General features: G+C 39.8%; 1 protein-coding gene across 1 annotated transcript in view; it reads left to right on the forward strand.

The window, feature by feature from the left end:
* The window catches only part of GDA (guanine deaminase), a 106,040-nt gene that overhangs the window by 49,529 nt on the left and 39,055 nt on the right, over positions 1–17,456 (forward strand). The window contains exons 3-7 of the mRNA XM_004600110.2: positions 4,321–4,492; positions 10,413–10,500; positions 13,351–13,456; positions 15,425–15,452; positions 17,061–17,168. Coding sequence (XP_004600167.1) covers positions 4,321–4,492; positions 10,413–10,500; positions 13,351–13,456; positions 15,425–15,452; positions 17,061–17,168 — 502 coding nt within the window. The remainder of the gene's footprint in view (positions 1–4,320; positions 4,493–10,412; positions 10,501–13,350; positions 13,457–15,424; positions 15,453–17,060; positions 17,169–17,456) is intronic.

Here is a 17,456-nt window from a genome sequence, read left to right on the forward strand (position 1 = left end):
GCAAAATCAACATAAGAAAGCCCTTCCTGACTGTCTATCAGGCTCAAGAACGAAAACACCACCTAGAGGTATTCCTCTTCTCCTTAGTCCAATAACTTAATTGATATCTCAATTATTAGTTATTTTTTGTATTGACACAATAAGAGATACATCGAGGCCAATAGGACAGCTCTCCTGGGAACATCTTGCCATAGACTCAGACTATAGTGCTCAGACCAGATTAATCATTCCTAACCTTAGCAGGGTTCGAATCTAGTTATTACTTTTTTGGATCTTGACAGAATTTGCCCATGACCAAGCTTTTAACTTATAGCTAAGCATTATGGCGCTTTGACCAGACCCATTTCGATGCCAGAGTAGCACATAGCTCACCACTTGCCCTGGGTCCATCCAATCCCTCGTCAGGACCCTGTTTTGGGGAGTGCTAGGAAGTTAGGGAAACTGAAGCTTAAGTTGAGAAAACAGATGCCCAGGAGGTAAATATCATTGGCATATTATATTATAATTATATTATATTAATATTCATTAACTCTCAAGTTATAAAATCATAGCATTAACTGTGTTCTTGTGCCATACAAAAAGGCCATTGCTCTGAATTAACTATGCAAAGGACTTAAGGAGAAGAAAAAAACAATATTTACAAGTCAACAGAACACAAGAAAAGAAGTTACAAATAAACACAAAGGAATGGGAGCACTGTGATGGGAATAATCCAATAAACCTAAGTTTCCTGTGGCAAGGTGGAAAGGACAAACCAATGTTATCCTACAACAATTAATTCTATTTTTCATGACTACATCATTTGAACACCACATCCATCCCCAGCGGGCCTGCTTTCCTCCCTCCACTAGTGTCCCAAAGACCCTTCTGTACCCCCACTCCCATGGAAAAAAATTTTTGTTTGTCTTGAATTATTCCTGACAGAGATCAGAGGACTAATAGGGGATGCTGTGGATTGAATCCAGGTCAGTCACATGCAAAGCAAGTGCCCTACCTGCTGCACTATCACTCCAGGCCCTACCATAGTTTTATACAAAAGTATTTTTTATTGACTGCTGTAATTTAAAGTATTGCTAATGATAGTTTCATGCATACATTGTTCCAACACCACTAGACACACACCGGAAGGCCCACATCCTCCACCAAAATCCCAATGGTCTCTCCCAGCTCCCCATTTCCCTCAGCTCTAGTTCTAGCACCAACTCTTAAAGGCCATGCTTTTGACTTGAGGCCCAGTATGATGTCACCACTCCTTCAAAAATCACTTTCACTCTAAATTCTCTGTAGTTTATGCCATAACTTCAGCCTCACACACTCAAAAAAATTATTTTCTGATTTATTCCTATTCTTTGATTTTTCAAACTCCAAGTAAAAGCTCGTCTTTTGTCTTATATTCATATTTTTTTCACTAACATTTTTATTCAGAAACGTAGAAGATTAAAGGTGTCTCCCAATATATGTGTACCACCATCAGAGACATCTTCCTAAACTTAAGGTTCAACATGTCATAGTTTTATGCCAAAGAAAACCAAAACAGTAAAAAGAATTCTCAAACCCCATCCCTCTGGGATACAAAGTAATAAATGCACTTAATCTACTAAATTAAATATGGTCATGTTTCACTTAACAACAATTTAATGTTCTGAGTACTGTGTCATTGGGAGATTTCATCAAATGTCATAGAGTAATTATAGGAACTGGAGCTATAATCTACTACATGCCTTGTCTATATGGCATTATCTCTTAGACCATCATTGTCCGTGCTTTGTTACTGACTTCATTAAATGACACATGACTGACTGTATTTAGGATCTCTCTTAAAAATCTTTTATTTATTTTAAGTTTTGATTGGGTTAAAAATCAAATCACACCCAGCTGTGTGCAGGATTCACCCCTGACTCTGGGCTCAGCAATTACTTCTGTCAGGCTCAGGGGACCATATGGAATTCTGGGCATTGAACATGGGGCAATCAAGCAAGCAAGGCAAGCACCCTGCCTACTGTACTCTCTCTCTGGCCCAGACCTTTCATATTTCAACAGGTCTCCATCTCTCTTGCTACCTCCTATCCCTCCCTCCCTCCTTTCCTTCCTTCCTCCCTTCCTCCCTCCCTTCCTCCCCCCCTCTTTCTCCTTTTGACACACACACACACACACACATACACACATACACACACACCTTTCCTCATACGTAAGCTTTCAATAATTATAAGTTCTCTAATAAAAGCAATACATTTTATTTCTCTTTGAACTCCCTACAGGCTTAGCATACTTTACTCAAACTTAATAGGTAATTGGGAAATATTTAGCTGAATAATTCAAACTACAAATTTAACTATGTGAAGAAGACATAGCGCTATTCCACTTATGACAGTAAAACTCCCAAAGACCAAAGTCTCCTGCAAAGGTCAGTGATTACAGCTGAGAGGAATTCACACTGTATGTTCCTTTTCTGCACAGCTCCCACATTGTGGACCCATTTTAACATCTGTTTGTTGTACAAGTTACTCTGTTTCTGATTTCCATAGTGAATGAGCTGTTCTGACATAAGGAGAGTAGTGGCTTAGAGTACTAAAGGCAAATTGTCTGGGTTTGAGTCTTGGCACCAGTGTTAACTACATGAAAAAGCAATGTTCAATTTCTGAACTGCCAATTTCTTTTTTGCCAATGAGGATCATTACACTGCATGTCAGTTTAATGTAAGCGTTACACCTTACTGCTCATTTTTTATTATCCTTTCCAATCCAGGTACTGAGCTTACACACATTTACTCAGTCCTCACAACAGATCTCTGGTGCTACTACTATCTCCATCTTACATAAAGGAAAAGTGATTCATGGGGATTAGTTACCATGTTGAAAAATCCTCTCTCTTTCATAGTGGAACCTCAGTCCTCAATTCAAAACCAGGAAGTCTGAGTCAAGACTGAAAGGAAAGAGAGAGGAAAGGAAAAAAGAAACGAGAGAGGAAGAGAGAGGGAGAGAGGGAGAGGGAGAGAGAGAGAAGTAAAGTATTTGCCATAGAGGTAGGAAGGGGGAGAGAGACAGGAGGGACTGGGGACATTGGTGGTGGGACATACACACTGATGAAGAGAGAAAGGTGTTGGAACATTATATGTCTGAAAGTCAATTTTGTAATTGTATATATCACTGTGATTTAAAAAAATAAATAAGTAAAAATTAAATTTAAAAAATGTATGTCTTTAGTCTCTATAATAAACTGTCTCCCACAAATGAAATTTCACAGACATGTGGGCCCAGCTCCCATGCACACACAGTGATATGACATCAGTCACATCACCCAATGTCACCATCCTCATTCTTTTCATTCTAGTTCTCAGCTTTCAAAAGTAAAATGATTATAGCTACCCCCAATGTTGCTTTCTTCCAGTATGTAACTTTCAATTCAACTTCCAGTATGTAACCAATTCAAGTATGTAACTTGAATTGGTATTCTAAGGTATTCTTTTAATGTCAAGTTTGAGTGGAAGCTCCTTACATCATAAGTAAAATAGAAATAGATTAGTAATTACTCAAGGTAATGGCTGTGGTCATGGATACTGCTTTTTAACCACACTCTATGTGAGATCAGACACTTAATAGACACCAGTGAGCAATCAATCCAATTATGATTGAGGCTACAATTTTGCCCATTCTGTTTCTCATCTTCAATCATTCTTGGTGACCTGTGCAATTCCTCAACATTCTTTGAGACATATTGAAGACTTGATCATCTTTTTTCTGTCCCACAACCCCAACTTGTGAGAACAAAGTCATAGGATGAAATCAAAGTTTCACTTGTTGTGATGTATACTTACTTATACTTACTATTGTGTAACTATCACTTTGCTTCTTTGTGGGTTTCTTTGTTAGTTTGTTTTAGAGCCACACCTGGGGCTACACCCTGCTTTGTATTCAGGAATTGCTCCAGGTGGTAGTCTTGGGATCTGTTGTTCTAGAAATCTGCCTCCTACAAATAAAATGACACAGAGAGAATGCCAGAGTCAGAAGTCTTAGGCTCACAAAGCATGTGTTCAGCCCTTTGAACCCTCTTTTCGACCCTCAGTGCTATGCTTCTTTTCTTCAGCTTTGATTAAGGTCACAGCAGCCTTTCCATTGAGGGATGTAATCCTTCTGTAGTGTTTCATTCATGTTTATTCCCTGATCTCTAAATAATAAGAGGATTTACAGTTGTATGATTGCACCAGCTCTAACTTTGTGTGGGGTGAACAATTAGATCATTGTTGAGAGAAAACATGATTTAAAGATATGGAAAATGACTAAAGATGTTATTAAACTTTTTTCCTCTCATCTTAATTTCCAGTGAGTTCTTCATGCCTGGGCTGGTTGATACACACATCCATGCCCCACAGTATTCCTTTGCTGGGTGTAATGTTGATTTGCCGCTTTTGGAGTGGTTGGCCAAGTACACATTTCCTACAGAACAAAGATTTCAGAGCATTGACTTTGCAGAAGAAGTATATACAAGAGTCGTTGTAAGTATCCTACTTGTGAATATTGGTGCACTATGTTCCATTGTCTTATAAATGTTTGCTTCTTGGGGCAAATTTAAATTTATGCACTGTAGCACTGTAGTACTGTCATCCGGTTGTTCATCATTTTGCTCGAGTGGGCACCAGTAATGTCTCCATTGTGAGACTTGTTATTGTTTTTGGCATATCGAATACGCCAGGGATAGCTTACCAGGCTCTGCTGTGCAGGCAGGATACTCTCAGTAGCTTGCCAGGCTCTCCGAGAGGGACGAAGGAATCGAACCTGGGTCGTCCGCCTGCAAGGCAAATTCCCTACCTTCTGTGAGAGAAAGTTAAGATTAGAATAAATTGTGGAGAACTTTTTCCCACTTCTTTACAGTTCAGTGTGTTTGTGACTTTACTACACAGCAAGTTAAGAGCAAAGACAAAACTTGAGTGCGAATTCTTAAATTGTCAATCTAATGGATTTTCATTATTCTTTCTTCTAATTCTGTTTACTTTTATTGTGTGCAAGTGTTTAAGGAGAGTCTCTTGATTTGTTGGCTTTGTGACCATACCTGGTGGTGCCCAGGGGCTATTTCAGGCTATTTACTCAGGGCTTAGCCCTAACAGCACTTGGGGAACCTCCTGCGGTGACAGAGATTAAACCTGGGCTTCCTGCATGTATGTGCCCAGACTGTCAAATTTTCTCTCCAGCCCCCTAAATGTGAGTTTAATTAGCAGGTGTATTCTCCTACCACTACCAATCTAATTGCTGCTCCAGGGACCATATGGAATAATAGCTTTGGAAAATTCTGTGACTCATTTTCCCCATCTGTAAAAAGAGAAAAGAGAGATAATGATAGTACTCACTTCATAGGATTGTTACAATAATTTAACAAGCTAATATTTGTGAGGTTCTTAGAATAGTGCCCAACACATGGACACATAGTGTGGGCTCTTGTGTTTGCTTGTAAAACCACCCATGGAAATTTAAGATTAAAATTTCAAATTAAGTTAGAATAATATCACATTGTATTAGGAGTTCTGCCTGGAGAGAAAATAGAGGGATCCATATGGCAGGGCACGTGAGAATTGGAAGTGCATGAACCACTAGAGGGAACTATGGAGCTAGTTAATCATCGAACTGTGACTCTCCTATGAGACTGAAGCCTCTGAGTTATATCATCTCTTTCAAGAAACTCAGTCCCTTTTTTTCTTTTTAAAATCTTTTTAATTGAATCACAGTGAAATATAGAGTTGTTAGTGATTGGCTTTCAGTTACATAATGTCCAACACCCATCCCTTCACCACTGTACATTTCCCACCACCAATGTCCCCAGTTTCCCTCCCACTACCCCCCACTCTCTGTCTGTGACCTCCCCCCAAACAAAGATAAATTAATAATTAAAATATATTTTAACAATAGCTCTTGCCAAAAATCCTGGTAAGTCAAATTTAGATTATCCTCCTTTAAATATCACAAATTTAGCATGATATTACAGTTGTAAATTGGACTAAACTGAAATAAAGATGCTAGGGAATCTCAGAAATCAATATGCTATACAAACCAGTGTCTTTTAACCTTTTTTTAACCAAGCCCCGTTCTGACCTTGTTTCCTTCCTGTGACCCCTGTTCTACCAATTGGCCCTCTAATCTTATCCTGAGTCCCCATTTATGTGATTCTACCTGTGCTGTGGCCAAATTGCAGCGAAGATCAGGTATGACTCCCAGTTGAGAAATGCTGATGCATTGATGATTATAGTCTAGACTCAGAATCTTGAAATGTCTTGAAATGCTTTGCTCACTGACTTGGATATTGTCGGTCTGATTCTCCCTCCTATCTCATTTGCTGGTCTTTAGGGGTTTATAAAACTTCACTTATACATTTAAAAAATCATTTTCTTTAATGTATAGTGCTTTCACAAGAGATTTATTTTTACATTATAGGAAATTCTCTCTGTTTCTCTCTGTCTCTCTCTGTCTCTGACTCTGTCTCTCTCTCTCTCTTGCTCGCTTGCTCGCTCACTCTTGCCTTCTGTATTCACTTTTGTGCTCCATTCTCAGTCTCAAGTCATTAATTCACCTTACTGTTCAATTAGCAATTCTATTTATCTAAAGGGACTCATTTTAGTTCATTTTCTGTCTCTTGTGGCTAATTTTTCCACCAGTGCTCTTTTAATAAATGTTTGCTTAGAGCCTACAGAGATCCAAGCAGATCCTACCTGTTGGAGGTTGAATTCAATTTATGCCTCTGTGATAATGCTAGCTTTTCTCCTGGATTGTGATTCTGATAGAATCTTTCCTTGAGTGTTGCTCAGAGAATCTGAAACAACTGACTGGCAGCAAGGCATGTGCTGTTTCATGTGCAAAAGTATTTTAACACTTGAAAATATTGGCATAAAATCTATATTTCCAAATTCTCTCAACTATTGGCACTAAGTGGCATCACCGGGATCTCATTTGCTTCTTAAAAAAATGCAAATTGTCTGAAACTGAGTAGGAAATGGCTGTCTCAGACAAAGCATGTTATTCCCTATTATTTTAAGCCTGAATAATTCTTCCACCATGGGAGATTCTCTTCTTTTTTAAAATTTTTATTAGTTTTATTTATTTATTTTAAATTTTGTTGAATCACCGTGAGATAGTTACAAGCTTTCATGTTTAGGTTACAATCACACAATGATCAAATACCCATCCCTCCACCAGTGCACATTCCCCACCACCAATATCCCGGGTATACCCCCCCTTTCCCACCTCCCCCGCCTCCATGGCAGACAATATTCCCCATACTCTCTCTCTCTCTCTCTCTCTCTCTCTCTCTCTCTACTTTTTGGGCTTGCAACACAGACACTGAGAGGTCATCATATTTGGTCCATCATCTACTTCTACTTTCAGCATGCATCTCCCATCCCGACTGGTTCCTCCAGCCATCATTTTCTTAGTGATCCCTTCTCTATTCCATCTGCCTTCTCCCCTCCGCTCATGAACAGCAGAGCTTTTTTTTTTTAGATGGAATGAAAGCCACAGTCTGAGAAGAGAGAAGTTCTGCTCTAGGTCTCTGTGATGTGCGTGGAGCCCAGGTCTTGGTTGGTCTGGCTGAACAAGTGCTTGCCTTATGTGGTCAGAATCACAGAGAAATTGTTAAGTGGAAAGTTTAGTATCTCTGGAACATCAGGAGTGCGTGTATCAGCCTGAAATGTTCCCTGTTGCGAGTGATAAAGATGACCGACTCCCTAGGCCCGAAAAGAACAGATATTGTTTGTTTTAAAGGCTCCCAAACTTCCATGGTTCATGGAGTCCTGACACTAAAAGGAATTCATGATAGTTTTGTTAAGTGGTTAGTTCCAAAGAACTTATTTTATTTTATTTTTTAAATTTTATTAGTGAATCACCATGAGGCATAGTTGCATACTTAAAATTTTCCGTGTTTGCGTTTCAGTCATACAATGATTGAGTACCCATCCCTCCACCAGTGCCCATTTTCCACCACCAATGGTCCCAGCATCCCAGGGGGTGGTGGGAGGGAGATTCTCTTCTAATCTCTTCTATGATTCTTTTTCCCAAGTGTAGTTATAGATTTTTACTTTTACAGAGCTCTTTTCCTCTGATTTCCATGGCATTCTGTTCTTGTTTTGTGGATATCATCTTATTTATTTTATTTATCTTATTAATCTGAGAATACCAATCCTGGATTTTGTTTGTTTGCTTTTATTAAATTTCATTCAGACCATAAAGTTAACCTCTATCCTTCAAGATTTTTCTCTTTCTTTCTTTCTTCCCCTCCTCTCCGTTTTGGGGTCTTCCCTTCCTCTTCTTCTTTTGATAATAGTTTTCCTCCAACACCTGCTAAGCTTGGAGTGAACATTCATATTTAAGTATGATGCTCCACAATTGGAAAATCTGGTGGGGGTAGTGAATTTCATTATGGGGAGAACTGTGAAGGTAGCTAACAGCCTTTGGATCTATAATGTCATTGTGGGGACAATGATCATCCAGGGCTTTGTTTTGTTTTGTTTGTTGGTTTTTGTTTGTTTTGTCTTGTTTTACTTTTTGGGTCACATCTGAGCATCAGATCACTCCTGGCTCTGCACTCAGGAATTACTCCTGGTGGTGCACGGGTGGACCATATCGGATTCCAGGCATTGAACCCAGGTCAGCTGCTTGCAAGGCAACACTGTGCTATCACTCCGGGCCCCCGTCAGGCAGGTTTTCACATAACCCTTAACCCTCTTCCACCTATGCTTTGCCTTATCTTTCAGGACTTGTACCCTCTCAGTGTTAGCTAGTTTTGACAAAAATTTGATCTCTTCTACAAGGAACAGGTTAGGAGTCATTGTGGTGTGCCCGAGTTTCAGATCCTCAATTGCAGAGAGACCAAGTCCACACATGATAATGCAAAAGCAAAGGAACTTTATTACTAGACCAAGCCAGTGCTAGCTGGAATCAGGGTCCGAGACTCATCCAACACAGTGGAGTCTTGACAAGGACCCGACTCCAAATCTCAAGCAGTTTATATAGGGTTCAGAGTTAAGAAGCAATTTATATACTGGTCTATTTTTAGCATTGGCCCTATTACGATGGTGGTCAGCAAGTAGGTAATGGTTAGCAACAGTTTCTAAGGACTGTTGTTCAGTGACCCTTCATGACCGACCTGACCCAACTACCCACTTCCTTATCTAAACACATTACTCAACTGGGAGTCTACCAGAAACTGCAAGTCCTGCTCGACAGAAACTGAAACCTACTTGAGACTTAATGTTAGCTACAGCTTGTCATGGCTGCTGAGGAGCCTGCTTTTGGGCCTCACAATTGGTTGGTTTCAACAAGAAGGAGAAGAATCCCACCTGGGTTTAATGATCTGTATACAGAATTTCAGTCAGTTCCCGTGTTGACAGCTGCTTCTCTCTCTCTCTCTCTCTCTCTCTCTCTCTCTCTCTCTCTCTCTCTCTCTCTCTCTCTCTCTCTCTCTCTCTTTCTCTCTCTCTCTCTTCTCTCTCTCTCTCTCTCCCTCTCTCTCTCTCTCTCTCTCTCTCTCTCTCTCTCTCTCTCTCTCTCTCTCTTAAATCTCTCGGTTGCTTCCAGGTTCAAATCCCTGTTTTTTGTCTTCCAGGAAGACACTGAAATGTTTTCTCTGCTGAAGCTTCCTTTATATTTTTCTTATGGGAAAAATACTATTTAGTGGGGGAGGGTGGAATTTGGGGCCAGACCCAGTGATTCTCAGGGCTTACTCCTGGATCTGTGTTTAGGAATCACTCCTCGCAGTGCTCTGGGGACTATATGTGGTGCCAGGCATGCAGCCGGGGTTGATCATGTGCAAGGAAAACATCAATACCCTTTTTCCCTTAAAAATTGTATTGGGGGGTGTGGCCTGTACCTGGTGTTACTACAGTGTTTCCAAGCTTGATGCTTGGGGGACCATATAGTGCCTGGAACCAAAGCTGAACCTCCTACATGCAATGCGTGCATGCCAGCCCTTTGAGCCATTTCTCTGGCCCTTGTACTCCTTTGTTTTAGTGGGAATTTTCTAAGAAAGGGAGAGAGCTATATATGATTGATCTGTTAGGTTGCACTAGAAGTCTGTTTGAAGAATGTTTTGGAGTAGATAGAAAAATCCCATTTATTCACTTCCAGATGCCGTTAGGTTTGGCTATCCTTAAGTAATCCATAAAAAATAATGAGAGAATTAACATCACATTTTAAGAATTCTGTAACACAGAACTGTGTGAATTTGGGAAATTTTAAGTATCAAATTCTCCTCCAACTAACACTTTTAGATATAAATAGATTTGCCATTTACCTCCGCTGTATTTCTTATCAAGATGGCATAACTTGAAATAAAAGCATTTTAAAATTAAGAACTAGAATTCTATTTTCATCTGTATTTGCCATGTGATTCTTTTGGGCACATACGATTCACGAGTTTTTGTGGTTTATTTTTAGAGGAGAACACTAAAGAATGGAACAACCACAGCTTGTTACTTTGGAACAATTCACACTGACTCATCACTGCTTCTTGCGGAAATTACAGGTGAGGAGATGAAAGCAGGATTTATGGGAACATCGAGTAAAGATGGGCAGACCTTGCCTGGGAACAACACTTGTGAGCAGTCTGCCCTTTAATTGCTAGAATTTGAATGTTGGATTTCTCTTTTTTTGGCTTCTGTTTTTGTACCACACATGGTGGTGCTCAGAGCTTACTCCTGGCTCTGCACTCAAGGGTCACTCCTGGTGGTACTGTGGGACCCTATGGGGTGCGAGGGATCAAATCCGGGTTATTTCTTGCTATTGTAATTTTAAGTGATTTGATTTTTTTAATGATTTCCCTGAAAGACGTGTATAGGTGTGGATTTGTGTATTAATTTAGGACTTTGGGGAATGATTTGTAAATTCTGAGGCAACTGAGGAAACTAAACTCAGGGAAATGTACTAGATGTTGGTAACATGTGAAAGAGAAATTAGTTCTCTGTCCTTGAGGCAGTTAGAATGACTGGTCAATAGCCAACTATATTGATTAGTTGCTTCATGAGTAAATATTACTAGGTACTTGGCTTTGTGCAAAACAACACTCTACCTGGGTAATTTTAGTTCAACTGAAAGCACCCTTGGGATTAGTAATGGTTTCATAGTTCTAGGTGTATAAGTTGAAGGTCAGAGATGTTGTGTAATGTGCTTAAGTCACATAGATGGTGAGCACAATTAGATTTTATATCAATGAACCTAGAATTGATTTACAGAATAGTGCCTAGGGTATAACAGGTGCTCAGTAAAAACAATAGACATTACTACTTCCTAGCCAAAACAGTTTATACCAAAGTCCTGAAGAGTGACTCTTAAAATAAGTATTGCTATTCAGGAGGACACAGAAAGAAGTCAGAAATGGGTCAACAAGAAAATTCATGAAAGAGGACTTTCAACTGGGCATTAAAGGGAAAATTAAATTGGCAAAGATGAAAACAACTTTAAGCTACTTGGGAAGGACTTGGAACAGGTATTAGGGACAGGAGGCTTGGGGAAGCTAGAGGCAGAGTAGTTGAGGGGAGAAGTGAATGAGATGGAAGAAGAGGTTGGACAGATGTGGTAGTTCAGATCAGCTGTTCTTGGGCTGAGAAGTTACTATAGGGGATAAGGTGCTTGCCTGGCATGTGGCTAATCCCGAGTTTATTCTGGCATCTTCAGGGGTAAGCACTGAGCACTGCTGGGGATGGTGACAAAAACAAACAAACAAACAAAAAGCAAAAGAGGCCAGTGTTTCTCTACCTGTGGTCTTCCTGTGGCAACTGTCCATTGGTTGACCTCAAGTCTTCTGTCATGTACCCCCCACTCCCCACCCCTCTCTTACCCATCAATGCAGATTTTCACTTGAAGTCCCTGAGTTATTCTGGGGGCTTCCTGGGAACCATCTGACTTCTAGTTGAGAAATGTTGCTTTAGATCTTGGGGTGATTTGGATACACAGCAAAGATTCAAAGATGGTTTTGAATCAATAAGTTATGTGTTTCAGTGTTTTAAAGAAGAATAATTTAATGACTAGATATTAAAGTGAATTATAGAGGAAAGAGAGAGGCAAAGAGACCTCTGAAAAACTCTTATGACAGATGTGGAAATATTGTCAAAACAAACAAACACTAGAAAAAAATCAATGTTCCATGTAGCTTCAGCTTTCTAGATGAAATAGGATTCCTTTATGTCTACTACTTTGCTTAATGCTGAGAGCTGCTAGAATGTTCCCCAAGATAAATATGACATTTCTATAGCTAAGAATAGTAGGGGGTGAGAGTGATAGTATAGCAAGTAGGATGTTTGCCTTGCACACTGCTGACACAGGTTCAATCTCCATCTTCCCATATGGTCCCTCAAGCACCTACAGGTGTAATTCCTGACTGCAGAGCCAGAAGTAATCCCTGAGAAGTACTAGGTATGACCCAATATTACCACCCCCCCCAAAAAAAATAATAGTAGCAGTTAGGACCGGAGAGATAATACATCAGGTAAGGAGTTTGCCTTCCACATGGCCAATCTGGGATTAATCCTCCAGCACCTACTTTGGTCTGCTGAACCCTGCCAGGAGTACCTGAATAGTGAGCCAGCAGTAAGCCCTGTGTACAGTCCGATGTGGCCCCAGAACAAACAAACAAAAATAAAGACAGAAAAAGCAAAAAGAACTAAAAATAAATAAAGGAAAAACAAAACAAAACAGCAGTAGCATTTTATGTGAATGGACCTGGAGTGTATCATGCTGAGTGAAGTTATTTAGAAGGAGAGGGGCAAACACAGAATGATCTCTCTCATATGTAGTATCCTAAAGAAATGTAGTAGGGGAATGAAAAATGCTTAAAAGGAACAAAAACTGAGAACTGGTCTTCAGTGGGAAACTTAGCACGGGGGCATCAGCGCAATGTGGGGGACACTGGGAATATGGTGGAGGGAAGTGGACCCTCTGATGGAGTGTGTGGTGCTCAACATTTTTTGTATAAACCCTATCAGTAATAATTTTGTGAACCATGGAGCCTAAAATTTAAAAAATATTAAAGAATAACAGTATCTTTTCAAAATTCTGTGTCAGACACTTTATGTACATTATTTGACATATTATTCATACCCTCTTTTAGATAGAATACTAGCATAAGTGGGCTGAGAACTTTAAAAAATTAATATTCAGCATTCTAGGAGTAATTCAACGAATAAAGAGTAAGTGGAAAACCCTTCACTACTGACAGAATTTAGAAGAGCATTATTGTTGCTGCTGTTCTTAGTTTGATGACTTTTACATCCTTACATCTTCATACTGGTTTTTATTTAAAATGTCTTTAAAAGGTTCAGGAAAGGTACTGTTTAGGAAAGAAACATGATTTCAGATGTTTTTTTGTGGTGCCTCACAGATAAGTTTGGGCAGCGTGCATTTGTGGGCAAAGTCTGCATGGATCTGAACAACAGTATTCCAGAATACAAAGAGACCACCGAGGAATCAGTCAAGGAAACAGAGAGGTAGGTTTGCTTTACTTTGTCTATGGACACGTCCTCTGCTGAGCTGAAGAATGTGGAAACGCAGAGCAGATAACACTCAGTTTTGCCTGGAGTGCAAGTCTGTGTTCCTGCATGGGTTTTGCATAATTTTAGGAAAAAGTTCTGATTCTTTAAAAAAAAAATCATTATTGGGGTTGGAGCAATAGGATTCACCTTGCAGAGCCAATCTGGGTTCGATCCCTAGCATCCCATATAGTCCCCCATGAAAGGAAGTAAGGAAAGAAGGAAGGAAGGAAGGAAGGAAGGAAGGAAGGAAGGAAGGAAGGAAGGAAGGAAGGAAGGAAGGAAGGAAGGAAGGAAGGAAGGAAGGAAGGAAGGAAGGAAATAGGAAGAAAGGGTGGGTTATACTTATTGCATATCACATTAGATTTTAAAGCCTCTGGGAATTTATGGTAGGAATCCTAGGTAAAACCATCTGATAAATGAAAGATTCCTTTGTCTGTTTTTTTTTTTTTTACTTTTTTTGGTCACACCCAGTGATACAGGGGTTTATCCTGACTTTACACTCAGGATTTACACCTGGCGGTGCCACGTGCAAAGCAAATACCCTATCTTGTACTATTGCTCTGGCCTTCCTTTGTCTTTTTTTTCTTCTTCTTCCTTTCCTTTTTGTTTTTTGGTGCTCATATTCAGCAGTGCCCATGTACTATTCCTGGCTCTGTGTTCAGGCTGGGAATTGAACTGGGGTCAGCCAGATGCATGACAAACACCTTCCTTTTGTACTGTCTCTCTATAACTCCAAAGATTCTTTTTTTAAAAGTAAATTATCTTCCCTTTTGCTGTTCTGGAGTATAGTCTCATGTCTTCTGTACTTATGTACTTGATTTGCTTCAAGTGAGGGTGGCTTACACCTTCAACTACTTTTGTTGCACGTCATACTATTGCCTTGGATGAGCTTCATTTTTATTCTTTTTACATAATATTCAAGTATTCTACTAAGTGTTTTATTCCCCCTCTGTTTCTTTAATGGTATTTCTATGATACTTTGAGTATTGCTGAAAAGTTTAATGGGATAGCTAGAGATAAATAGAGGACCCATAATTTGCATGGTCACACAATAACCAAAAGATAGAGAAGAAAATTCTTTATATTTATTCCAGTCCTCCCTCCCTTGTATATTCTCTCAGAAATGGGGGCAGACCTACTGCCATGTGGACCTGGAGTGAGGGTTGCACGTACTATTCCCTAAGCATGTATGTGCCATCTGCACAACTTTTTCATGAGTATGTGTCTATGCTCATGGTCAACTTTGATTCTCATTCTATTCTGCAACAAAGGAATGCCAGAAGACAGGAAGTTATAGCTAGCTCATAGTTGCAGCTAGATCACACAGAACAACTTTATAGTCCCTATAGCTCTACCATCATGTAGATATAATTGTTAAGATCTCCAGTCTCCTCAGCATTCACTTCACAACCACCTCCAACTCCTTCCTTCAGCTTTATTCTAACATTCATGCCTAGTAGAATTCTACCATTGCATACAATGATGATCTTGTGTGACTGAGTAACTTACATTCATGGAAATTAGGATAAGAAAGAACCATGGCTTTAAAACACTTCTAGGTGCATAGAAACCCACAACTCTAATATCTACAGAGCATAACATTTTGCAAACTCCCCTAAATTGAGCTTAAACTAGTGCATTGATTTGAGTACTCTGGGAATAATTGGACTAGCCTAGTTGATGTTAGATGATAAAATTCTTTCCCTGTGATTTTGTACTCCATCTCTTGGACTGCAAGTAAAAAGGCAGAGTAATTGCTACTTTTTATTCTTTAATTAGAGGTGGTGAAACGTGTGCAGTTTTGGGAGCATTTGCTTGGAAATTGGGATCATGTTTTACCCTTTCAAAAACTTATTTGAAAAAAATTATTTCACCATTTTAAAAACTAAACCTTCTAACGTCCCAATTATTGCTTTATTTCAGATTTGTGTCAGAAATGTTTCAAAGGAATGTAAGTAAACTTGTGTACATCTTGAATTTGGATTGTCTATGCATTAGCTGAAAGATTAGTTTAGTTGTTTGGTAAAAATGAGTTAGTGTATGTTTGAATTATTCTTTGCATGGATTTTTTTCTAAGAACCTAGAATTATTTTCACAGTGAAATCATAGCTCTGTAGGATCAGGCATTTTTCATTTTTCTCCTGGCTTTACCTCCCTCTCTTCTAAGAGATATTAATTTTGCAGAACTAGTCTCAAGGGAGGGAGGGGATGAATTCATAGATACAGATAGGCTGAAGGGTGTAGGGTGGTGTGTAGCCACATTAGCACCAACTCTGACCTCTTACAGGCCCTGATCTGTCTGAAACATAGATCACATGCAGCCTTCGCACTCAGCCTCGATAAATAGATGTGGCAATATCTGGTGACCTGAGGTACTCAGGTCACCAGATATGTGGTCCCCACAATGTGGCATCCTGGTCTTGAGAAATATGGAGGGAGTGCTATTCCACCTCCAGCCCAAGCCTGCTTTATGTTTCGATTCTGCAAACAAGTCAGACCCATTTTCTTATCATCTTTGTGGCATGATGAGACACCACCAGAAATCTGAACATTTTCATCAGTACAATCTTGGACTAGACAGATGAAGCTTGTTGGATCCATATCCTCACCATTCTTCCCATGAATTCTCTCCTGCTTGGCACCTTGCCATAGGAAATTGCAAAGTCAATCCCTCAGGAAGACAGTTCTTAAGAAGGTTAAGGCACCAACTCTCCTATGTGGAAAAAGGATGAGTGTCTCCCAAGTAGTTTTCCCAACTTTCTCCTTTAAAACTTCTCCTTCTGGGGCTGGAGAGATAGTGCAGTGAGTACGGTGCTTACCTTAAAGTTTATCAATCGGGGTTCAATCCCCTACATCCCATGTGGTACCCCAAGGGTGCCAGAAGAGATTCCTGAGAGCAGAACCGGGAATAACCTCTGAGAACCTTGGGGTATGAGCCCACAAACAAACAAACAAAATACAATTACAGTTTCTCCTCTGTTTCCTAATTTTCTCAGATGACGCAGTCTAGGCCTTACCCAAATCTCACATAGTTATTGGGGTGGGGGGCATGGGTGGGGAAAGGATAATTTGGGATAAGATTGTCTTCCACCAAACTTTGTGCTGTAGAATATACTTTCCTTCCCCTGCCTTGAGCCATTTTCATGTAATTCAGAAATTTCACTGTTACCATGAAGGATTGTCCCCCATCTTGTGAGAGGACAAGCAGCCTAGGAACTGCTGCAGATTCTTTTCCTCCCCACAACTGGCTTCTCTCATTTGTTCTATTAGCAGATAATTCAGATACAAGGCATGCCATTGTAAAAACAGCTCCTATACTTATGGAGCAATTCTCACACTCACTTATATAGCTATAAATTACAAAAGCTGGATTTGAGAAAAATCACAATCTATTTAAGGATAAGTAACAGTCTTTGTGAAGAGAACCATTATTTAGAATAGTTCAACAGGAATGATGGTTGAAATGTGCATGGTTGTAATGAAAACGGCATGGTAGTAAATTGAAATGCTGCATATTCTTGCTATCATAGTTTCTTATCACCTGTCTTGTGATTTCCAGTATTCTAGAGTGAAGCCCATAGTCACTCCACGCTTTTCCCTTTCCTGCTCTGAAACATTGATGAGTGAACTTGGAAACATAGCAAAGACCCATGATTTGCATGTTCAGGTGGGTGTTTTTCTCCTGGTTTTGCAATCTGTCCAGACCTGATATCTCGGTACTGTGAATGTCAGCAGTAATCTCCAGCTCTTCTACATCTCCACTCCAGGTATTGGCTAGTAGGGCAGGAAGGCCCCTTACAGATGCCGTTCTGATCCAGTTCTTTAATTTTTCAGGAAATAAACCTAAGTTTCAAGTTTTTCTCCATCTTTCTTGATCAGACTTGGAAAAATAAGGATGTTGTAAGTGACCAAGCAAGAGCAGCAACCGACTGGTTAATGATTCTCTCCAGGATGC

Source organism: Sorex araneus, chromosome 1, assembly GCF_027595985.1.
Source record: "Sorex araneus isolate mSorAra2 chromosome 1, mSorAra2.pri, whole genome shotgun sequence".
Classification (NCBI taxonomy): domain Eukaryota; kingdom Metazoa; phylum Chordata; class Mammalia; order Eulipotyphla; family Soricidae; genus Sorex; species Sorex araneus.